Genomic DNA, 26,675 nt, shown 5'->3' on the forward strand with positions numbered 1-26,675 from the left:
ACATGCAGGTTTGTCAATGTTGGGGATGGTGCTCGCCTGGAGTGACTCGAGTTGGTTGCTGATTAGGAACAAAGAGCGATAATTTATTGACTGTCGCAATGGGAAGAGGGCAATAAATGGATGCTATCTTGCAGCATAGCCAATAACATGGTGTAAAAGTCAGACACATGACCTGTGGCCAATGACACTGGAATGCATATCTGAATTGATAAAAACGGATATAAAAATGGATACTTCATGTGTGCTGGTGGCAGTAATTTTGAAGAATAACCATCACATACTAACCTTCCTTTTAAAATAGTAAGAAATCAATTTACCTATTTGGGTGTAACAATTACTAAGGATTATAAACACCTACTCAAATAAAATTTTCTTACCCTACTGAATTATGCTAAAAGGGCACTATCAAACTGGCCGCCCCTTTCGTTATCGTTAGTTGGCCGAATTAATTCTATTAAAATGAATATCTTACCTAAATTTATATACCTTTTCCAGCCTTACCCGTTTTCATTTCTAAATCTTTTTTTGATTCTCTTGATTCTATTCTATCTTCTTATATATGGAAAAATAAACATTCTAGATTAAATAAAGTTCACCTTCAAAAAGCTAAAAAGAATGGAGGTTTAGCTTTACCCAATTTTAGGTTTTATTACTAGGCAGTCAATATACGAAACCTTACGTTTTGGTCATAATATTTTAATTGTGAGGACTGTCCGGTATGGGTTGTTTTAGAAGCTAACTCTGTTAATACATTTTCTATCATTTCTTTTCTTGGATCCTCACTTCCTTTATCTTTAAGTAAACTAACTGACAATTTGGTAGTTAAACATACTTTGAGGATCTGGGTACAATTTAGAAAATAACTTGGTTTATTGAGATTTTCTCTTTCTAGTCCCACTTTTTCTAATTTTTTTTTAAACCTTCTATGACTGATCTAGTTTTTAAAGAATGGGATAGATTGGGTATTAAATGCTTCCAGGATTTGTTTGTTGGAGGAAGTCTCTTTTCGTTTGAGCAATTGTCAGCTAAGTATAGCTTATCAAAAACACACTTTTTTCAATATCTACAAATTGGAGACTTTCTGCGATCTCAATTATATACATTTCCTAAAAATCCCAATAAGAACTTATTAGATGTAAGTTTTAATTTGAAACCATTTCATAATGGTTCAATATCTAATATTTACAGTATGTTGCTGGGAATGAGAAATGCTCCTTTAGAGAAAATTCAAAATCTTTGGAAACAAGAATCACAGACTTCAATTTCTGAGGAAACTTGGAATGAAATTTTTAAATTGGTTAACACTTCATCGTTATGTGCCCGCCACTGGCTCTTACAATTTAAAGTGGGCCATAGGGCCCACATGACCAAGAATAAGCTATCTCATTTTTAATCAGATATATATCCCTTTTGTGATAGAAATAATATTGGAGAAGCTTCACTAATTCATATGTTTTGGACATGTCCGAGTCTTGGGAAATACGGGAAGGAAGTATTTCAAAATTTCTCTGTACCTTTCAAAGTAAATTTTAAGCCTAACCCTTTGACTGCTTTATTCGGTATTGTTGGAGAAAAAGATAATATTCTGGAGACATCTGATTTGCACATTTTGGCTTTTATAGCTAGGTGGACACTCTTGCTTAAATGGAAGGATGTGGTTCCGCCTACTCATACTCAATGGTTACGCAATGTTATGTCATGTTTAAATTTAGAAAAGATCCGTTGTTCAATTTCTGAACCTAGTCAAGACTTTCACACATTGTGGGGACCATTTTTGAACTATTTTCAAAATCTTTTGATTTGTTGTTAAAGTACCGATGTTGGCTAATAACATATTTCACTATAAGGATTTTTTTCCTTCTTTCTTTCTTTAACAATCAGCTTCGATCTTGGTAGTGGGTTTAGATTTTTTTTCTGTATAATAATAAAATTATCATATTTCAATATTACAATTTAATTTAATTTACATGAATATAGAGTAATGAGGTTGCAAGTGTGATTCAAATATGTACTGCTATTTTTTTTCTTATAATATATACTTCTTGTACTCTGTATTCTTTTATGTAGAAGTTACTAAGAAAATTATTGAAAGAGAAAGAAGAAGTCTAACCATCACAGATACAAGAGAGAGCGACCCAATGTGAAATACGTGGTGAGTGAATCGGGACTATGAGGAATGCCTGGCCAGTGTAGACTTCTTTGCCCAGGTTCTCCTCTGGAGAGGAGAAGATGGCGGCGCGACGCAGCGCGTAGAGGCCACTCCTGGGATGAATATCTGTTATTTGTCAAGTAGGGTGCCATGCACAATCCTGATTTGATGGAGGCAGACGTGAGAGTACGGAGGAACATCTGGAGAAACTTCTAAAATGCCTTATTTGCTGCCGCTGCCACTGTGTGATCCAGAATCTCTGGAAGGGAAGGCCCCGAGTCCTCGGCTTTGCTTGTTGCTCGGCAGCCGGGGCGGGGTCGAAGCACTCGGCAGAGATGGTGCTCGGTGTCGGAGGCTCGAAGTTTTCGGACGGACTCAGAGTCGGCTGTGGTCAGGTGCTTCCAAGGTGCTGCATCGGCAAGTTTGCGGCGCTGGAGGTTCATGGCAGGGAGAGTTTCTCCCTTCTACCGTCTGCGTGATATGATGGGGCTATCGGGACTTTGAGACTTTTTTTTAGCGTGCCCATGGTCTGCTCTTTATCAAATTACGGGTATTGCTTTGCACTGTTGTAACTATATGTTATAATTATGTGGTTTTTGTCAGTTTTAGTCTTGGTATGCCTGTGTTTCTGTGATATTATACTGCAGGAACATTGTATCCTTTCTTAATGCATGCATTTCTAAATGACAATAAACGAGGACTGAGTGTCCTCATAATCTAAAATCTAAATACCTTTGCTATTCTTTGACTGTTCAGGAGAGTCAGGGATATTTAGCGGGTGTGCACACAAGGTATGTACTGTATGAGTTCACGTACTTGATAGTTTAGACAATAAAGGTACTTGTTGGTAAATACTCTTTGTGTCTCACTAATCACTGTTATAAGGGGTGATTCTTATAACAGGGACGGAGTTGGGATTAATTTCATCACCCCTCAAATAAGACAGGTGGTTTTCAAGGATCACCTCTGCATTATAGATAAAAGTCATGAGCTTAGGAATATCCAGGTCAGAACTTGTGATTACGTCATCTGCGAATGGAGAGGTTAGTGAACTGTGCAAACATCTATTTTAAAAAGCTTCTAAACAATATTTACTTATCAATATTCTCAACAATCATGCAGTTAAGAAGTCTTTTAAACTTTTGAACTAATATCCAGATATACAGAATATAATTGCAAAGATTCTAACAATACCCAGAAATTCCCTTAGAAATAGTACATTTCCACTCAATGACCACTTTGTGAGGTACACTTGCTCATTAATGCAAATATATAATCAGCCAATCATGAGACAGCAACTCAATGCAAAAGGCATGCAGACATGGTCAAAGGTTCAGTTGTTCAGCCCAAACCTGAGAATGGGGAATAAATGTGGCCTAAGTGACTTTTACTGTGGAATGATCCGGTGGCAGACAGGGTGCCTTGAATATCTCAGAAACCCCTAATCTCCTGGGATTTTCACGCACAACAGTCTCTGGTTTACACAGAGTGGTGTGAAAACCAAAGAAAAAATATCCAGAGTTGCAGTTCCATGGACAAAAATACCTTGTTAATGAGGGAGGTCTCAGGAGAATAGCCAGACTGGTTCAAGTTGACAGAAAAGCAACAAATAACTCAAACAGTCAGGCATTACAACAGTGGCGTACAGAAGAAAATCTCTGAACGTGCAACACGTTGAACCTTGCAGAGGATGGGCTACAGCAGCAGAAGACCATAAACATACACTCAGTACCCACTTTATTAGGTACCTCTTGTGCAGGAGATACCTCATAAAATGGATACTGAGAGTATATTTAGACACTGCTCATTCCAAAAGAAGTACAAATGGTGAACCTCTGTAAATTGTAGATTAAAGTTTACATTTGCAGGTCAACCATTCATAAAGAAACAATGAATACTTTTACTTTGATATTCAGAGAACTAAATTAAATTCATGATCTACCTGGCAATAAAGTCCTTGTATTTTAGATTTACACAAAAGTGATCTCTTCCACTGCTGTTAAGATGTAACTACAGTAAACAAGGGATTAAGGTATCAAAAATGTATTTACTCAGTTTGTGTTTATGCATTAAAGAATGTGTTTAGTAGTGTGTTTTTATGATAGTTCAAAGAACCTCTCATGCCTGAAGATATGGAAAATTCTGAAAGTATTTTTCTCAGTACCATGGAGTTCTAGTGTACTGTTTGTTAAGTTTGTTTGATAAGTTTCCTTTGCAGATCTTTGTACAGGGACTCAATTAGCCATTGTTAATGTACTGGAAGATATACTCATCATTTAATGTAATTGTTAAAGTCAGAAAAGGTATATCTCTGTTAAGCTCACCCTGAAACTACTCAACAATTGCAATGCAATATGCAGTGCCAAATCTAAAGAACACTATATCATTGATTTCTAAAACATAAATATTCATTAAACCAGATGATCTTCTGAGGACGATGCACACATCATTTCTTCTTCATCATCGACCTTTGCAACATACAAGAAAGGCAGCTGCCTTATTATTTCATGTCACGTGCCGGTGATAATAAATCTAATTCTGATATGATATGCGGCTGAAATTAAGCTCCTCACATAAATCTCACTACCTAATACAGCGGATTCCAGTGAATTGGATACATCATATGTTTGGATTATCCCATTGACCACCTGGATACATTAGTGTCTTACTTCATCTCCCTTAGTCAAGCTATTGTCCCCAGATGCTTCAAAACCTCCACAATCATCCCTGTAGCAAAGAAATCAGTTGTAGCCTGTCTGAATGATTACCGTCCCGTTGCCTTGACCCCCACAGTGATGAAATGTTTTGAACGGCTTGTCAAGCCTCATATCACAGCCAGCTTCTCCTCATCACTAGATCCTCTGCAGTTTGCTTATCGTCCAAATCGCTCTACGGAGGACACAATATCCACCACATTGCACACAGTTCCCTCTCACTTGGACAACAAAGACACTTATGCCAGAATCCTGCACATTGATTTCAGTTCAGTGTTCAATACTATCATCCCGCAGAGACTAGTGGAGAAACTGTCGCTGCTTGGTCTTAGCACTGCCATGTGTCGCTGGATTCTGGATTTCTTGACAGAGTGACCACAGTCAGTCCGTGTTGCCGGGAACATCTCTGACTCCATCACACTGAGCACTGGATCCCCACAAGGTTGTGTGCTTAGCCCATTGCTGTTTACGCCGCTAACACATGACTGTGCAGCCAGATTCAAGGAGAATCTGATCATTAAATTTGCAGACGATACCACAGTGGTGGGGCTCATCAGCAAAAATGATGAAACAATGTACAGGGAGGAGGTCAAACACCTAGAGAGCTGGTACAGGGATAACAACTTGATGCTTAATGTCACCAAAACCAAGGAGATGATCGTTGATTTCAGACTGTCTCAGCCTGAGCACACACCCCTCAGCATCAGCGGCTCCACAGTGGACAGAGTGGAAAACATCAAGTTCCTTGGGGTGCAGATCTCGGACAATCTCACCTGGTCCAAGAACACAACTGGGATTGTGAAACCGGCCCAGCAGAGATTGTACTTTCTGAGGAAGCTTAAACAAGCATCACTCCCCACTAACATCTTAACTACATTCTACAGAGGCGTGGTTGAGAGTGTGCTGACCTTTTGCATCACAACCTGGTACTCCAGCTGCAGTGCTGTCGACAAAAAAGCCTTGCAGAGGGTGGTTAGGGGAGCAGAGAAGGTTATTGGGGTCTCCCTACCTTCTGTCCAAGACCTCTTTCAGCATCAATGCCTCCAGAAGACACGGTACATCACTAAAGACCCCTCACACCCTCTCCATGAACTGTTTGTTCTTCTGCCATCAGGCAAACGTTACAGGAGCATCAAAACTAAAACCACAAGGCTACTAAACATCTTCCTCCCACAGGCAGTCAGACTGCTAAATAGCTGCTCTGCTTTGGACACTTTTAACTTGCACTGGACACTTGTAACTGATTTAACTGACATGTGGCTGTTGTGTTTTACTATTTATTGTTATGTTTATTATTTAGTGTTGCATTTGTTATGTTATGAATGCACTGCCCCTGAGGAATGCTGTCTCATTCTGCCCTGCAGAGCTGATGTATGGTTAGAATGACAATAAAGTTTTTTGAATCTTGAATCTTTGAATCATTTATATCATGCCTGTAAATGTGATGAGCAAACTGCAAGGTGACAATAGACTCTAACTTTACCAATGGGTAGCAGATGTGTTCTTAATGTGAGCTCATTTATTTTCTGAAAAATGGGTGTTTGGCTGTTTTATGCTAACAAGACCTCTTTTGACACATCATACTGAATTAATAGCACAGCAGGGATCAACATATTTGATAGTTGCAAGATGTATGATGGAACAAGTACGCTGAATCTCAATAGATCTCTTCAGTTCATAGAGAGCAAGATTATACGACTCAGCTATTAGGAGGAATGTCAATTCTACCAACAAACTAATCACAGCATGCAGTAGTTACCTCAGGTGACTTACTGCATAATTATATTTCATTATCCTGATGCAAATTGAAAAAGGCAACATCCTAAACTCCTATCATTTTAATGCACTTTTAGAGATTAAATATGCTACTCTCCAAAGAAGATATTTTCCAAGCATGGGTTGATTTTTGTTCATTTTTAATCATAACGTATGTTAGACTGCAGGAAGTATTATTTTTAAAGACATCCTTGATAGTTAACAAGTTGCTGGAGTTAGACAGCATGCAAAAGAGTGAACAAATTGTTCTAAATATGCTTGGTAATTGGACAAACTGTTGAACATCCCAGAAGCAGCAAATTATTTCAACCTATTGTATTCTGACTTCATTATGTACAGCATATCAACTGGTTTGTTGATGCGAGGAAGGATTATGTCTGGGCAGATATCCAGCTTTTTAAGATGTGAATAATTCTGAATAGGCATGCTAAATAAGTTGTTGAAGCAATCTATGCAAGATAACTTTATTTCAAATATGCTACATTGTTAATGTGCTGAGAATAGTGTGAAGTGAAAAACAATTTCCCATTACATTATCGTACATGGACTAGAACTATGTAAGAAGGCTGCAAATTCAGGAGCAGATGTGCAGTTAAATGCAGATATCTAACAGCATCTATCCAAGTTCTGTTCCTCTACTGTTAGATTCACAGAGGGTGGCAACTTTTGTACAATCGACTCACGAATGACATGCAATGAATAGCGTGAAGTGCTGTGTTTGCATGGAAGGTCAAACTAAATTTGGAATAAACAGCTGACATTTCAGGTCGACTCTTTTACCAGGACCATGCAGAGTTTGTGGTTGAGTGATCCGTTGCTGAAAATTCTTTACAATTACATTTTTTGTTTATTTTCTCCCCTTTCTGACTTCATCCCATTAATACAATTTCAAGTTTCCTTTCTTATTTTTTGGTAATTTAATTTAGCGTTGAAATTAACCACACACATTTGCATCCTTCTTTGTACTTTCATATTATTATATTTTGAGGTTCGTTTCATAATCTTTCAATTAGATTACCTGAACTGTGGGTACAGTTAGTCTATTTTGCTCCTTAATATATTAGCAATTTCCTTAGCAAAAGCCTAAATATTTTTGAATTGGAGCCTTTATAAACCCTTGAATACCCAATTACCCAAATAAAATTTTGCAAGTAGGACACTGCACTGTGGCAAATGTGGAAAATGAAAATTACCCCGATTCTTTCAGACTCCACATACTCGGAAGAGCGTAATCTGACTGTTTAATTGACCTCATTATTGCAGGGTTCTCTGACGGAGTCAGGAAGAGATGAGGTTTTGCCACTTGATATGTACTGGCAGAATGTGGCCTTTAAAGTACCCAGGACTCTGTGCTCACTTGTGCTCATTTAACTAAGGATCCCCGGAGCTGTATATCGAGAAATATCCCACAGCCACAGAATATTATCTGCCTTTATACAACTAACCTCTCACCTTCCATCCTCATTACATGCTTTTTAGAGATCTCTCTTATTCCTTTCACTTGCATTCCTCCTTTGCTTTTTGCTTTCATTTGTTCTGTTTTCTGACGAGTATCTTACCTCTCTTTACTGCAGCAGAACTTTTGTCTACCGTATGACCATGAGAAACATGAGCAGAATTTATGCATTCAGCCAGGGATTGCTCCGCCATTCTATCCTGCCTGATTTATAATTCCTCTCAACCCCAATCTCCTGCCACCTTCCTGTTAGCTTTAACACCCTTACTAATCAAACAGAAACAATCAACCTCCGCCTTAAATATACCCAAGACAGCCTCTATTACCATCTGAGGGAATGAATTCCACAGATTCACTACCCTCAAGCCAAATAAATTCTCTCTCATCTCTGTTCTAAATGGATGCCCCTGTATCCTAAGGCTGAGCCTTCTGCTCCTAAACTCCCCCACTATAGGAAACATCCTCTCCATGTCTATTCTATTTAGGACTTTCAATATTCAATAGGTTTCAGTGAGATCTCCCTCATTCTTCTATCTTCCAGGGAGTACAGGCCCAGAGCTATCAAATGCTTCTCATAAGTTAATCCTTTCATTCCCAGAATCATTCTCATGAACCGCCTCTGGACCCACTTTTTTCTTAGATGAGGAGCTCACAAATCTCCAGGTGCATTCTGACCAATGCCTTATAAAGCCTCAGCATTACAGCCTTGCTTTTATACTCTAGTCCTCTTGAAATTAATGCTAACGTTGCATTTGCCTTCCTTGCCACCAACTCGACCTGCAAGTTAACCTTTCGGGAATCCTGCACAAGGACTCCCAAGTCCCTTTGCACCCCTGATTTATTCACTTATTTATTTATTTATTTATTGCGATACACTGCGACATAGGCCTTTCCGGCCCTTTGAGCCACACTATTCAGGAAACCCTGATTAAACCCTAGCCTAACCATGGGCCAAGTTACAATGATGAATTAACCTACCAACCAGTGTGTCTTTGGACTGTGTGAAGAAACAGGAGCAGCAAGAGGAAACACACACAGCCACAGGGAGAACGCCCAAACTCCTTAAGGACAGCAGTGGGAATTGAACCTGGGTCGCAGGTCACTGTAAAGTGTTATGCTAATCACGATGCTACTATGCTGCCCCATTTAGAATTGGAATATGCTCCCCATTTAGAAAATAGTTTATGCCTTTATTCCTTCTACCAATGTGCATGACCATACACTTCACTACACTGAATTCCATCTGTCAATTGTTTGCCCATTCTCCTAATCTGTCTAAGACCTTCAACAGACACCCTGCTTCCTCAACACTATGTATCCCTCCATCTATCTTTGTACCATCTGCAAACTTGCAGACAAAGTCATCAAATCCATCATCCAAATCATTAGCAGTTGCAGTAATATAGACAAAATGCTGGAGGAACCCAGCAGGCCAGGCCTCCAGAGCCACTCCAGAATCTAGAGATTCTTGAAAGATCATTTCTGGTGCATCCACAATCTTTTCAGCTACCTTGTTCAGAACCCTGGGATGTAGTCCATCCGGTTGAGGTGAGTTATTTAACTTCAGAACTTTCAGTTTCCCAAGCACCTTTGCCTGAGTAATGGTAACTACTCTCATTTCTGTCCCCTGATGCTCTTGAATATCTGGCATACTGTTGGTGTCTTCCACAGTGAAGACTGACAAAATACTTATTAAGTTCATCCACCATTCTTTGCCCCCAAAACTAACTCTCCAGCATAACTTTCCAGCAGTCCGATATTCACTCTCACCTCTCTTTTACTCTTTATATATCTGTAAATACTGCTGGGGTTCTATTTTATATTAGTGAATAGCTTACCTTCATATTTCATCTTTACTCTCCTTGTTGCTTTTTAAGTTGCCCTTCACTGGTTTTTAAATGCTTCCCAGTCGCCTAGCTTCCCACTAATTTTCGTTACATTTTATGCCCTCCTTTTTGCTTTTAAGCAATCTTTGACTTCCTTTGTCAGCCATGGTTGTCTCATGCTCCCTTTAGAAAACTTCTTTGGGATGAATCTATCTTGTGCCTTCCAAAATTGTTCGCCTTTCTGCTGGCATCCTTGCTATTGTCCCCTCCCAACCAACTTTGGCCAGCTCATAACTCCATAGTTCCTCAATTCACCTGTAATTCTGATACATCTGAATTCAGCTTCTCCTTCTCAGATTGCAGGGTGGATTCTATCATATCATGATCACTGTCTCTTAAAGGTTCCTTTATCATAAGCTGCTAATCAAATCTGGTTTATTACACAACACCCAATCCAGAATTGCCTTTTCCCTAGTGGGCTCAAGCTTTTCTGAACTATTTGGCCCTGTTACCTAAAATTCATTCTCACATCACATCTTTGCTCTCTTTAAGACACACTTTGGGCTAAGTACTTGCCATGCTTTTAACCATCTCAACTAATCTGCCTTGTAGGTTGTCATTCTTTCCTCTCTATGCAGTGTATTTGGATATATATTCCTTTGAAGATGCTTATCTTTTCTTCAATACCTTATGTTCTTAAGAATTTTTCTCTCTGATTCCTCTTATTTCATTTTCCAATTAATGCCTAATTTGAACTCATATGGCAAAATGTCAAGAAGTGCTCAGAAGAGTGCCTTTAGACCATAAGACCTGAGATAATAGGAGCAGATTAAGGATCTTTAAACCACTGAGTCTGCTCCGTCATTTCATCATGGCTAATACATTTCCCTCTCCGTCCCAACCTCCTGCCTCCCCCCGTATCCCTTCATGCTCTGAACATCAACATCAACATCAGCCTTAAATAAACCCAATGACTTGGACTCCACAGCTGCCCGTGGCAACAAATTCCACAGAATCACCACTCTCTAGCTAAAGAAATTCCTCCTCATCTCCATTCTAAATAGACGTCCCTCTATTCTGAGGCTCTGTCCTCTAGTCTTAGACTTCCCCACCATAGGAAACATCTCTCCACATCCACTCTATCGAGGCCTTTCAACATACGATACATTTCACTGAGATTCACCCCCCCCCACCTTCTGAATTCCAATTTGATGGCCCAGAGCCATTAAACACTTCTGATATGATAAGCCTTTCAATCCAGAATCATTTTCGTGGAGATGGTTCAAATCAGATTCAATGTCAGCACATCCGTTCTCAGAAAAGGGGCCCAAAACTGCTCACAATACCCCAAGTGAGGCCTCTCCAGTACCTTATAAATCCTCAACATTACATCCTTGTTTTTATATTCTAGTCCACATTAAATGTACGCTAACACTGCATTTGCCTTCCTCACCACTGACTCAGCTTGCAAATTAACCTTTAGGAAATCCTGCAAGAGGACTTCCAATTCCTTTTGCATCTCAGATTTTTGAATTTTCTCTCCATTTAGAAAATAGTCTATCCTTTTACTTCTTCTATCAAAGTGCATGATCATACACTTCCCAACACGGTATTCCATCTGCCATTTCTTTGCCCATTCTCCTAATCTGTCCAAGTCTTTCTGTAGCCTTTCTGTTTCCTCAACACTACTTACCCCTTCACCTATCTGCATATCATCCAGAAACCTTAGCCAGAAAGCCATCAATTCCATCATCCAAATCAGTGACATATAACATAAAAAGAAGCAGCCCCAACACAGACCCCTGAGGAACACCACTAGTTATTAGCAGCCAACCAGAAGAGGTTCCCTTTATTCCCACTCTTTGCCTCCTGCCAATCAGTCAATTCTCTATCCATGTTGTGTACCTTAGTGTAATACCATGTGCTTTTAACTTGTTAAGCAGCTTCATGTGTGGCACCTTGTCAAAAACCTTCCAAATACTGAAGTAAACAACATTCACCAATTTTCCTTTGTCTATCCTGTTTGTTATTTCTTCAAGGAATTCCAACAAATTTGTCAGACAAGATTTTTCCTTAAGGAAACCATGCTGACTTTGGCCTATTTTATCATGCGCTTCCACGTAACACAAAACCACATCCTTAAAAATCGACTCCAACATCTTCCCGACCACTGAGGTCAGACTAACTGGCCTATAATTTCCTTTCTTTTGTCTCTCTCCCTTCTTGAAGAGTGAAGTGACATTTGCAATTTTCCAGTACTCCAGAACCATGCCAGAATCCATTGATTCTTGAAAGCTTTATGCCACAATATCTTCAGCTACCTCCTTCCGAATCCTGGTGTGTAGACCATCTGGTCAAAGTGACTTATCTACCTTCAAACTTTCAGTAACTCAAGCACCTTCTTCCTAGTAATGGAAACTTCACTCACACCTGCCCCTGACACTCTGGAACTTTCATCATGCTGCTCATCTCTTCCACAGTGAAGACTGATGAAAAATACTTATTCAATCTGTCCATCATTTCATTGTCCCCAATTACTATCTCTCCAGCATCATCTTCCAACATTCTGATATCAACTCTCACTTCTCTTTTACACTTTATATACCTGAATTTATTTTTGATACCCTCTTTAATATAATTGACTCGCTTATCTTGGTATTCTATTTTCGTTTATTACTTTTTTTAGTCGCCTTCTGTTGGTTTTTAAAAGCTTCCCAATTCTCTAACTTCCCACTAATTTTTGCTCTCTCTTTGGCTTTTATGTTGGCTTTGATTTCTCTAGTCAGCCATGGTTGTATCATCTTGCCTTTAGAATACTTCTTTTTCCTTGGGATCTATCTATCCTGCGCCTTCTGAATTGCTCCCAGCAACTCCAACCACTACTGCTCAGCCGCCATCCCTGCTGGAGTTCCCTTCCAATCAATTTTAGAGAGTGCATCTATCATGCCTCTGTAATTCTTTTTACTCCTCTGTAACACTAATACATCTGACTTTAAGCTGCTCCTTCTCAAATTGCAGGGTGAATTCTATCATATTATGATCACTGGGCACCTAAGGGTTCCTTTACCTTCAGCTCTCTAATCAATTCTGGTTCACTGCACCCAGTCCAGAATAGTTGATCCACTAGTGGGTTTAACCACGAGTTGCTCTAAAGAGACATCTTGTTGGCATTCTACAAATAACCCCTCTTGGGATCCAGCACCAACTTGATTTTCCCAAACTAACTGCATATTGAAATCCCCCATTGCCCTTATGATATGCATTTTCTTTCTCCCATTGTAATTTGTAGATCACATATTTGCTACTGTTCAGAAGTCTGCATATTACTCCCTTAGCACTACCCACAGCATGCTGCACCATCCGATCATATGTCACCTCTTTCTAATGAACTGATTTCCTTTTGTACCCCTAACCACCACACCTTTGTGCTTAACTGTCCTTCCGATACAATGTGTTATCTTGGACCTTAAGCTTCCAGCTACAATCTTCTTTCAGCCATGATTCAGTGACGCCCACAATGTCATAATTCCAATCTGTAACTGTACTAAATGTTCACCAACCTTATTTTGTGTACAGTGTGAATTCAAGTATAACATCTTCAATTCTGTATTCAATACCCTTTTCGATTTTGTCCCCCTCTTACATTGCAACTCATCCCATTGACTGCGAACTTGTCATCATCCTCTCCTTGGTAGCAATCTCACTACACACTGCCTCCATTTGTAAACCAACTACTCCATTCTCAGCCCTATGACTCCAATGCCCATCGACCTGCCAAATTAGTTTAAACCCTCTCAAAAAGTTCTAGCAAATCTGCCCACAAGGATATTGATCCCCATTGGGTTCAGGTGTAACCTGTCCCTTTTATACAGATCAGACCTTCCCCAGAACAGATCCCAATAATCGTGAAACATGACTCCCTGCCCTCTGCACCAGTTCCTTAGCCACACAATCATCTACCAGATCATCCTATTCTTATCCTCACTGGTGTGTGGCACAGGGAGCAATCCTTATATTATACCATGGAGCTCCTGCATTTCAGCTTTCTGCCTAGTTCCCAAAAATCTCTCTTCAGGACCTCCTCACCTTTCCTAGGTCACTGGTGCCGATATGTACCAAGATTTCTAGCTGTTCATCCTCCCTGTTTAGAATGCCATGGACCTAATCTGAGACATCCTTGACCATGGCACCTGGCAGACAACATACCAACCGGGTGTCTCTATCACGTCCGCAGAATCCCGTCTCTATTCCTCTAACGATGGCATCTCCTGTCAGCAGAAAATCTGCAGATGCTAGAAATCCAAGCAGCATACACAAAATGCTGGAGGTCTTAATGATGAGTCTCGGCCCCAAACGTCGACTGCACTCTTTTCCAGAGATGTTGCCTGGCCTGCTGAGTTCCTCCAGCATTTTCTGTGTGTTGAGGTTCCACACAGTAGGCTTATTCAGGAAGTCAGAAGGCATGGGATCCAGGGAAGTTTGGCCAGGTGGATTCAGAATTGGTTTGCCTGCAGAAGGCAGAGGGTGGTGGTGGAGGGAGTACATTCAGATTGGAGGATTGTGACTAGTGGTGTCCCACAAGGATCTGTTCTGGGATCTCTACTTTTCGTGATTTTTATTAACAACCTGGATGTGGGGGTAGAAGGGTGGGTTGATAAGTTTGCAGACGACACAAAGGTTGGTGGTGTTGTAGAATGTGTAGAGGATTGTCAAAGATTGCAGAGAGACATTGATAGGATGCAGAAGTGGGCTGAGAAGTGGCAGATGGAGTTCAACCCAGAGAAGTGTGAGGTGGTACACTTTGGAAGGACAAACTCCAAGGCAGAGTACAAAGTAAATGGCAGGATACTTGGTAGTGTAGAGCAGCAGAGGGATCTGGGGGTACATATACACAGATCCCTGAAAGTTACCCCACAGGTAGATAGGGTAGTTAAGAAAGCTTATGGGGTATTAGCTTTCATAAGTCGAGGGATAGAGTTTAAGAGTCGTGATGTAATGATGCAGCTCTATGAAACTCTGGTTAGGCCACACTTGGAGTACTGTGTCCATTTCTGGTTGCCTCACTATAGGAAGGGTGTGGAAGCATTGGAAAGGGTACAGAGGAGATTAACCAGGATGCTGCCTGGTTTAGAGAGTATGCATTACGATCAGAGATTAAGGGAGCTAGACCTTTAGTCTTTGGAGAGAAGGAGGATGAAAGGAGACATGATAGAGGTGTATAAGATAATAAGAATAGATAGAGTGGGTAGACAGTGCCTCTTCCCCAGGGCACCACTGCTCAATACAAGAGGACATGGCTTTAAGGTAAGGGGTGGGAAGTTCAAGGGGGATATTAGAGGAAGGTTTTTTACTCAGAGAGTGGTTGGTGCGTGGAATGCACTGCCTGAGTCAGTGGTGGAGGCAGATACACTCGTGAAGTTTAAGACACTACTAGACAGGTATATGGAGGAATTTAAGGTGGGGGTTATATGGGAGGCAGGATTTGAGGGTCGGCACAACATTGTGGGCCGAAGGGCCTGTAATGTGCTGTACTATTCTATGTTATGTTCTACGTTCTAAATAGTTAACGTGGTATGAAGGTTGAGAAGATCTGACTTTCCAAATGTTACTTCAATTCTAATGTTGGTCACTTAGGGTAAATTATATATACCTGGAGGCAACATTATTAGGTACAGGAGTCACTTAATAAAGTGGCCACTGAGTGTACTTCTGTATGTTCACGGCCTTCTGCTGCTGTAGCCCATCCAATTCAAGGTTCAACGTGTTATGGGTTCAGAGATGCTCTTACGTACACCACTGTTGTCGCATGTGGTGATTTGAGTTACTGTTGCCTTCCTGTTAGCTTGAACCAATCTGGCCATTTTCCTCTGATCTCTCTCATTAACATCCACTCATTGGATGTAAACACAAAATACTCTGCAGATGCTGGGGTCAAAGCAACACTCACAGCACGCTGATCGTTTCCACGGATCCTGCCCGACCTGCTGAGTTCCTCCAGCATGTTGTGAGTGTCGCTCATTGGATGTGTTGTTTTTTGCACCATTATCTATAAATTCTAAAGACTGCTGTGTGTGAAAATCCCAAGAGATCAGCAGCTTCTGAGATGGTCAAATGACTCTATCTGGCACCAATCATCATTCCACAGACAAAGTCACTTAGATCACATTTCTCCCCCATTCTGATGTTTGGTCTGAACATCAACTGAACCTCTGGACCATGCAACACACACAAAATGCTGGAGGAACTTAGCAGGCCAGGCACCATCTATGGAAAAGGGTATAGTTGATGTTTTGGGCTGAGACCCTTTGGCAGGACTGGAGAAAAAAATCTGAGGAGCAGATTTAAAAGGTGGGGGAGGGGAGAGAGAAACACAAGGTGATAGGTGAAACCTGAAGGGGGATGGATGAAATAAAGAGCTGGTTAGTTGATTGGTGAAACAGATACAGGGCTGGAGAAGCGGGAGTCTGATACAAGAGGACAGAAAGACATGGACATATCTGAATGGGAAGGGGAAATAGAACTAAAATGGGTGGCCACTGGGAGATCCTGCTTTTTTGTCAGATAGAATGTAAGTGTTTGGCAAAGTGGTCTGCCAATCAATGTTGGGTTTCACCGATATACAGGAGGCCACACTGGGCAGCCACCCATTTTAATTCCACTTCCCATTCCCATTCTGATATGTCTATTCATGGCCTCCTCCACTGTCATGATGGGGCTACACTTAGGTTGGAGAAACAACACCTTATATTCCATCTGGGTAGCCTCCAACCTGATGGCATGAAGATCAATTTCTCGAACTTCTGGTAATGCCCCTCCCCCTCACCATTCCCCATCCCCCTTTCCCTCTGTCACCTTAACTCCTTTCCCGCCTATCATCTCCCTTTGGTGCTCGTACCCCCTTTTCTTTCTTCCATGATATTTTGTCCTCTTATATCAGACTCCACATTCTCCAGCTCTGTATCTCTTTCACCAATCAACGTCCCAGCTCTTTACTTCATCCCTCCCTCTTCAGGTTTCACCTATCACCTGGTGTTTCTCTTTCCCCTCCCCCCACTTTTTAAATCCACTTCTCAGCTTTCTTACCTCGTCCAGCTGCAGGGTCTCAGCCTGAAATGTTGACTGTGCTCTTTTCCATAGATACTGCCTGGCCTGCTGAGTTCCTTCAGCATATTGTGTGTGTTGCTTGGATTTTCGGCATCTGCAGATATTCTTTTGCTTGTGCATCTCTTGCCCATGTCTGCATGCTTTTATGCATTGAATTGCTGCTGCATGATTGGCTGATTTGATATTTGCATTATTGAGCAGATGTAGAGGTATACTAGTTAAAATAGAAGTGGGGAGAAAAAGCCAGAGAATGTAAGCCAGTTAGTTACAACTACAGCTTTTGACAAGTCTCCAATGACAAACTGATTTTCCATTAAGTAGTTTCTATTCCACTGGGCATGTGAAGTATTTATCAAAAGAAACTGTTGTTGGATCAGGGTTCAATTTGTCATATTTTTCAGGTCTGTCAAGAGAAATGTACATTCACACATCCCAGCTTGTTGACACAGTAGCTACCATAGGATCCTCAGATGCCTTCCATTCAAGTATGAGTTCTGATTAAAAGACGTGTGTAATGCCAAAGGGATTTTGTGTCCTTCATTTCATAAACAGAAATGAAGCATGCACTGTGCAGTCAATTTAATTATTGATCAAGAGAATAACCAGACCATGAAGACTCCAGGCAGGATTCAGAATCCTAAATACAAAAGTTAGCCTTACCTTCCCCAGCTCTTTATCTTCCAAGGCAAGAACTCCTGTGCTCTCTGTGAAGAATTTAATCTTGACAACTGGGCGAGGATGAGTGGTAGTAAAATCTCCCTGCGTTCCCCATCTGAAATAGAGAGGGTGGAATAATCTTCCATCATTTTGTTGGTAGAAGGTGAATGTGGGTAGAATTTTATATTGTAAATTAATCACCCAGACACAAAGAATACCTCAACATATGCATGGAGAATCAAATGCACAGACAATTGACGCTGCTGAGCGAAGATATCTATAAACCAATTTTTCTTATTTGGCACCCAGCAAACCCCACCCACAAGTCTGCCAGCTGTCAAAGCTGTAACTGATCTTCAATAGTTTGTAAAGATCTCTGACATCAAGATACATAAAAAAACTGTTAAAATTGAAAGAAACATTTTAATACAATATTTTTTTAACATAGATTGTTATGGATTATTTAAAAAATTAAATATAAGCAAAATAACTTAAAAAATCATTGCATTTGCCTTTAATCCATGGTCCTGCAATTCCAAATTAAAATCGATGACATTATTGATTATGTTCCACATGCCCCACACAATCATGCATCTTGCTAAAGACTTTCAGGAGTGTTTTGGCGATGGGATTCTCCACATGATGCTACCTGACATCCAGATGCCATTCAGTTCTTGCAACATCAGGTTCTCTTCTTCTAAACAAAATAAATTGGTGATTATGTGTAGCGGGTCTGGCCCTTTACTTCCAACCAATATCAAAGTTAATGTTTCAATATAAATAATTCAAAGTAAGCAGAATTTCAGTAATAGAGTACCAATGCTGAACATCCAGCCACTAATCTTAGCTTGTTCATCATAACTACATATTCATCTAAAAGATACTGCAATTGCTTCAGTATAGAGAATGAGATATTTCTTCAAAACTGTCCCTATATTTTCATGACAAATAAAATGAAGTTAAATTCTTCAATTCAGTTAAAGGAAATTTAAAGAAATACACAAACAGAATCAGAATCAGATATGGCATATGTTGTGAAATGTGTTGTTTTGTAGCAGCATTACATTGCAATACATAATAATAAATTAAAATGAGAATATATTAAAAAAATAAATTAAATAAATAGTCCGAAAAGAGAGAATACTGAGGTCGTGTTCCTGGGGTCATTGTCCATTCAGAAATTTGATGGTGGAGAGGAAGAAGCTGTTCCTGAAACGTTGAATTCATCTCTTCAGGCTCCTGTACCTCCACCTTGATGGTATCACGATAAAATTGTATTACTAAGAGGAAGGCTTTGATTTTATTATAAACACTCTTGCCATTTGGAGACAGTTGAGCTAAGTAACCAAGTGGTTCTGATCTATGTTCTGAATGGAGGGGAAGAGAGATGCCCACCCTGCCCCCTTGATGTGTGACATATGCAGTACCCAGATGTGATACCCCAATGACACTATCAGGGTACGTACCAGCACTGGCAAATGTCAAGCTGCCACTGGAGGAGCTGAGCACTGTGATCAGCAGCATATCCTGATGCCTTTCTGAGTATAAAGAACAGCAGCCTAAAGAAGTCTCCGACAAGCTACCACTAATATGTCACCTGTGGAACCAGAGATGCCAACACACTCAATCACTGTTACACATCCATCAAGAATGTTTACTGTGCCACCCTGTGCCTATACATTGGCAAGGCCAACCACATGGCTGTACTTCCACTTCTGCCACATAGGGGGAGACTGAGGACGGCAACACCAATGGTAGGGACCATGCAGGAATGTTTGGAGAACTTGTCTGAATGGGTGGACTGGATCGTATTCAGGGATTAATCTTTGGACATGAATGAATATGCCACAGCTATCACCGACTTCAGCAAGATCCACGTGAGTGAGTGTATGTATGCCTTTGAGAGTTTTCCCAAACCAGAAGCCCTGAATGAACCAAGAGATTTACAGTCTGCTGAGGACCCAGTCTGTAACATTCAAGACAGCTGATCTAGAATCCTACAGGAGGTCCAGTTATGACCTCCTGAAGGTCATCATGAGAGCTAAAAGGCAGCTCCACGTGGAATTAGAGACACTTTTGGACGCATGACAGCTGTGGCGGAGTTTGCAGACCACTACTTCCTATAAGGTGAAAACTAACAGGATAATTGGCAGCGATGCTTCACTTCCCAGTAAGCTCAACATCTTTTATGCAAGCTTTAAAAGGGAGAGTAACACTACACCTATACGAATCCCCAGCACCCTGTGATCTTGGTCTCGGAGGCTTATGTGAGAACATCTTTCAAGACGGTGAACTCTTGCAAGGTTTCAGGCACTAAAGGTATTTCTGGTCGGGTATAGTTGCCTCAATGTTTATTGCCCAACAATACTCACATCTACTGTAATGGAGTGCTTTGGGAGATTGGTTATGGCTAGAATTAACTCATGCCTAAGCATGGCTGTGGGCCTGCTACAATTCAGCTACCACAACAGGTCTACAGGGACACAACCTCATGGCTCTCCACTCTGCTTTGGAGCACCTAGACAACAGAAAAACATACATCAAGCTACTGTTTATCAATAACACCTTGATGTTCAACACCATCATCCCCTCAGTACTAATCAACATACTTCAAAACCTTGGTGTCTCTACCTTCCTTTACAACTGGATCCTCAGTTTCCCTTTTGGAAGGCCACAGACAGTGCAGATTAGTAATAAAATCTCCACCTTGCTGATAATCAGACAGGCACATCATAAGCCAACTGCTCTACTCTCTCTAAAATCATGTCTGTGTGGCTCAGCACAGCTCAAATGCTAACTATACATTTGCTAATGACACCGCTGTGTTTGTGAATTCTCACGTGGCAACCAGGAGACTCACAGTTCAAAGTAAGTTTATTAACAGACGCAGGGTGGCAAGAGGCTGCAAGGGACGTAGAATCAGCCAGCTTCATCACAGGCACAACCATCCCCACTATCGATGGCATGTTCAAAAGGTGGTGCCCCAGAAAGCTGGCATCATCATTAAGGACCCTTAGCATCTAGACATGTCCTCGTCTCATCACTACCAACAGGGAGAAGATGCAGAAGTCTGAAGACTCACGTGCAATGATTCAGGAGCAGCCTCTTCATCTCCATCAGATTTCTTAGTGGTCCACGAACCCCTTGGCATTCATCAACCGTGGAAATGAGTTCAAGAGCCGTAAAATAATGTTACAGCTATATAAGACCTTGGTCAGCCCCCACTTGGAGTACTGAGTTCAGTTCTGGTCACTTCAATACAGGAAAGAAGTGGATACTATAGAGAGAGTGCAGAGGAGATTTACAAGGATATTGCCTGGTTTGGAGGGGGTACCTTATGAGAATAGGTTAAGTGAACTTGGCCTTTGCTTCTTGGAGCGATGGAGGATGAGGGGTGACCTGATAGAGGTGCCTAAGATGATGAGGGGCATTGATAACATAGATAGCCAGAGGTTTTTTCCCCAGGGTTGAAATGGCCAACACGAGAGGGCACAGTTTTAAGGTGCTTGGAAAAAGGGGATGTCAGGGTAAGTTTTTCACACAGAGAGTGGTAGGTGCGTGGAATACACTGCCAGCGGCAGTGGTGGAAGTGGATACAATAGGGTCCTTTAAGAGCCTCTTAGATAGGTACATGGAGCTTGGAAGAATACAGGGCTGTGTGCTAGTGAAATCTTAGGCAGTTTCTAGAGTAGGTTACATGGTCAGCACAACCTTGTGGGCTGAAAGGCCTGTAATACACTGTAGATTTCTATGTTTCATGTAACCCATAAGTATTCCTTTCAATTTTACATTTTTTATTTGTTCTGTAATTGATAGAAATTTTATGTCTTTCAACAATACTGCTGCCACCAGCTAACAAATTTCACATCATATAAGTATAATGAAACCTGATTCAGATTCTGACATGCATCATAAATGATTACCGGCTTCAATTAAACCCATACTAACCTATGGCAGGAAGCAAACTTGTTAGTTTACAAATATACACATACAGTATATGCTGCAAAAGTATAAAGCCGTTGTGACAGAAAGAAGCTATGTTCAAAATTTTGCATGCCAGAGGGAGTATTTTACCAGTCTAGGAAATGCTGAGAAGATTCCTTATGACAGAATGGTGAACTGTACCATTAAATCCACAGATATTGTAGTTATGTTGGTAGTCTTCCCAGGTCATAGGTACAAGTCCCATTTCAGAGATGTTGTAATATAATACAATCTGATGCTTTAGAAGCAATATCGCTTCTCCAGATTGTAATTAACATTACTGTGAGCAGGCCTGTTGTAACTATCGTATGTAAGATCCTCATTGGCTGTAAGATACATTAGGATGTTATGATGTCAAATAATATTAATGTAAATGGAATAATTTTAAGTTACAGGCCTGACACTTTCATGTCAAACCGAGTCAAGAAAAAGGCACGAGGGAAATAATTACAACCTGAAAACAGTATTAAAACTGGTAAAAAAAAACTACTCTGCATTTCCAGCATCTCTTGTGTTTATGATACCATCAGGAGAATGTTGACATAGGTTCTGACAAATTCAGGTTCTTCAGTAATGAAAGGAGATGAGTTGAAAAGAAGCATGCAGAAAGAAGCAGAATATTAAGTATAAAATTTGATCTTGGCACTGTTTTATGTTTCTTTGTATCAAACAGTAATTTGTGCATAATATGCCACAAAACAACAAATTTCATGACATATGTGATAATAAACCTGATTCTGACCTGGTGAAATGGAAGTTCAACAGGAAGGAGCCACACTTTCATACAAGTGTACAGTTACTTTACTCACTAGGTCTTCTACATAGGACTCCAATGAAAAAAGCTCTGGGATAATCAAAGTGTAAGTGGATACTATGATGAAGAGCAGTAGGATTTTATGGAAGGATGAACACACTGGACTGCTTCTGCAAAATTAGTTTGCTGAAAAACATTGAGTATTGTGGCAATCACAAATGACAGCTAATCTTCCTTCCTGCTCCAGATTTTTTGACTTTACCCCATCTCACTCAAGAGAGATTGCGGAAAATGCATGGTTATGCTCTACATGACTGTGGAGAAAACCATGGGGGCCGATCGCTGTGGAGGACCTGTGGCTACTGGTAGCCATGGAGGACCCATGGGTCCTCCAGAATGATCGGTATCCATGGTTTTCTCCACTCGGTGGTGAGTGGGATGCCGCAGGGGTCGGTGCTGGGTTCGCAGCTGTTTACCATTTACGTTGATGATTTGGAAGAGGGGACTGAGTGTAGCGTAGCAAAATTTGCTGATGACACTAAACTGAGTGGAAAAGCAAATTGTACAGAGGATGTGGAGAGTCTGCAGAGGCAGACATCCCACCCTGCAAAAACTCAATTCAGGGAGGTAGCACCCGCCCCCGCCGCAACCCCATATTCCCCCCCTAACCCTATATTCTGCCCTCCCCCACCCCGTCAACCTCCAAGGGTGTATGTAATACTTTGTTTAGTGATTTTGTCTAATCTGTAAACCAAGTTGGGTATATGCAGCAAATCTGACATTAAAATATGTACTTATATTATATTATATTATCATGTTTATTCTATTATAACTTTAAGCAAGTCTACAGGGAGTTTGGCCTCATCACGTAGGACATCAATAGCGTAGCTCCTTAGCAGCTAGCCAGCTAGTTTAAATAACGTTAGCTGTGCTGTAATGACACCTGTTAAACTCACCTCAACATGTCTTTTACATTTTAACCCACTATGGGCAATAGAAAAGTCACTGTTGCAAACAGTGCAGCGAGCAACACTGTTATTATTTTTGAGGTTGACTGTAAAGCCCGCCCACAGAGAAAACTGATAGGTTTACTTAGCAGGGGTCCCCAACATTTTTTGCACCGCAGACCGGTTTAATATTGACAATATTCTTGCGGACTGGCCGACCGGGGGTGGGGTGGCGGGTGTTAATCATGACCGGAATATAGGTGATAAGTCAATAGCATCATAACATTTTAAGTAACGTTTGGATATTAAACACACAGCGCATATTTTCCCCGTATGAACATATAAAATCATTGCAACACACTAATATCGCTGCATTAGTGCGAGCCCTGGGCTTGTTTTCCTGCAACAAGATGGTCCCATCGAGGGGTGATGAGAGACAGTGATACTCGAAGGGGGTCCCCTATGTCCAGTCTATTCTGCAATTTAGTTTTCGTTGCATTCATTGCAGAAAATTCCGCTTCTCAGCGGATGTTGGAAATGGAAGCAACGTTTCCAGTGCTTTCGTGGCTATCTCAGGATATTTAGCCTTGACTTTGATCCAGAATGCTGGCAGAGATGTTATATCAAACATACTTTTCAGCCCACTGTCATTTACAAGCTCGAGGAGTTGATCTTCCTGCGCTGACATAGATGACGCGCGGGAAATGACCTCGCGTGCGTTCAAGTTCAACAGTGGGCGTGACAGGGAATGAGGAAAGGTGCAAATGACTCATATCGTTTCATATCGCCAAATCATATTGTTTCCTTATGGCCCGGTGGTTGGGGACCACTCTTAGCACAAAGAGAGACCAATCAGGATGCTTGCTCTCCCTCTCAAAAAAATCTATTTCCGGGATATTGTATATAATTTCCGGGCGTCAGGGAGCAACTATCGATATGCGGGAGACTCCCGGATCTTCCAGGAGAGGTGGGATGTCTGCAGAGGGATACAGATAGGTTAAGTGAGAAGGCCAAGGTCTGGCAGATGGAATACAATGTTGGTAAATGCAAGATCATCCACTTTGGAAGGAATAATAGAAAAGCAGATTATTATTTAAATGGTGAAAGATTGCAGCATACTCTTGTGCAGAGGGACTTGGGAGTGCTTGTTCATGAATCACAAAAATTTGGCTTGCAGGTACAACAGGTTATTAAGAAGGCAAACGGAATGTTGGCCTTTATTGCTAGAGGGATTAAATTTAAGAGCAAGGAGGTCATGCTGCAACTATACAGGGTACTGGTGAGGCCACACCTGGAGTACTATGTGCAGCCCTGGTCCCCATACTTGAGAAAGGATACACTGGCTTTGGAGCTTTGGAGGCAGTGCAGAGGAGGTTCACCAGGTTGATGCCAGGGATGAAGGGGTTAACCAATGAGGAGAGATTGAGTTGCCTGGGACTATACTCTCTGGAATTCAGAAGAATGAGAGGGATCATACAAAATTTTGAAAGGGATAGATAAGATAGAAGTAGAAAAGTTGTTTCTATTGGTAGGTGAGACTAGAACTAGGGGACATTGCCTCAAGATCCAGGGGAGAAGATTTAGGACTGAGATAAGGAGAAACTGTTTTTCCTGGAGAGTGGTGAATCTGTGGAATTTTCTGCCCAGGGAAGCAGCTGAGGCTGCTTTACTAAATATAATTAAGATACAGTTAGAAATATTTTTTACATAGTAGGGGAATTAAGGGTTATGGGGAAAAGGCAGGTAGATGGAGTAAAGTTTACAGACAGATCAGCCATGATCTTGTTGAATGGCAGGGCGGGCTCGATGGGCCGGATGGCCTACTCCTGCTCCTATTTCTTATGTTCTATGTTCTCATGTAAAGATAACCTGGGACTCAGGTCGGCTGGAGTTTACAGGTTTCCCTGTATTGGCTAAATGAGACACATGGTGGAAACCTGCATCAAGGAGCACAGGAGGTGTATCTATTTGGTTTACTCAGAGAATTTGGTGGTAATTCGCAATGGCCAAAGGTTTGCCTTCAACAGCATAAAACTACTGTGCTGCACCAATGGCTTTTGGGACCACCTGGTAAAGGAAGCAATTGAAATAAAACTAGAGGAAAAGAATTTTAACAAAGATGAAGGTCTCACTTTAAGTAAGAATTGGAATTCGATTGTAAACAAGGTGAGAGAACGGACACCTAATTGGATGAGGACTAACTAATCAGGAGGGACAGACCACCGGGGTACATATGCCACTGGACTAGACATGCCCAGACATCATCCCTGAACAGAATGGCAGAGTTTGTCATAAAAACATCAGTTATAATTGACACCTGTACCCAGCTGGAAACCTGAGAAGACTGTATTCATCATATACACAGGAAAAGCACTAGATCCAGTTTCTCATCAGGTTTATAAGGAGTATTCTTTAACTGGGGATTTATATGACTTACAATATACAATTACAATGGCATGTCAAAGAGAGAGAAAGCTAAATGTAGATTATCCCAGCACCCTATTGAGAGAAGCGGATTTTGTTCGTAATGAGTGCAATTAGATCAGGATCCAATTGTAGTCCAAAGCCTGATGGGTGTTCTGATTGTACTGTGATGTCACTGCACAAGCTGGGAAATAAGTTGTTGGTACTGATAGGTTCCAGGCACGTTTAGGCTTCAAAGACCATTGATGTAGCTTATTGTACTGATTTAGCAACTTAAGAGCCATTAAATGTGCAGGTTTTCCTGCTGCTATGTGTCACCTTGTATGTTTCCCATATCATAACCGTCAAAAAGTAATCAATCCCAGCAAATTTTCTAAACACTAAACCACGTTGGAGACAAAAAGCCTGAAAGACCCAAACAGTTGCTCCACCACAGAGCTCTGTTGTTAATTCCTGTGATCATGCTGATAACTACCGGAATAGGGAAATTATTCTCTTCAAGTTTGTCAAGGAACCACTGATAACAGCTGCTCATGAACCTGCAACCAACAGACACGCTACATTGTGTGCAACTGAAAAAACTAACAGACCAATGCTTTCATTTTCAAACAATACATGATGTAGGCCTTGATACACAGATGCAAACAATTCTCTGGTGGCTTAGCTTAGTGGCTATTCCTTTTCTGCATGGACAGTAGTGTACTATTCAACTGCATTTGTAACTTGCTTTTCTTCAAATCTTCTTTTCAAGTGGCCAGTGTTATGGAATCCTAGGTGCAAACTTATTAAGCTGCCTTCCACTTTCTCTTCTATATTATTTATAAAATTACAAAGAGCAGGGGCCCCAGAGCAGACCCCTGTAGATCACCACGAGTCACTGACCT

The 26,675-nt window shown here is 41.0% G+C and overlaps 1 protein-coding gene across 10 annotated transcripts in view; it reads right to left on the reverse strand.

The window, feature by feature from the left end:
- cadps2 (Ca++-dependent secretion activator 2) overlaps positions 1–26,675 on the reverse strand; it is a 725,177-nt gene that overhangs the window by 342,179 nt on the left and 356,323 nt on the right. For all 10 annotated transcript variants that reach the window (XM_063058146.1, XM_063058145.1, XM_063058142.1 and 7 more), the window contains exon 7: positions 17,686–17,797. In XM_063058146.1, coding sequence (XP_062914216.1) covers positions 17,686–17,797 — 112 coding nt within the window. The remainder of the gene's footprint in view (positions 1–17,685; positions 17,798–26,675) is intronic.

Source organism: Mobula hypostoma, chromosome 9 (genome assembly GCF_963921235.1).
Source record: "Mobula hypostoma chromosome 9, sMobHyp1.1, whole genome shotgun sequence".
Lineage (NCBI taxonomy): Eukaryota > Metazoa > Chordata > Chondrichthyes > Myliobatiformes > Myliobatidae > Mobula > Mobula hypostoma.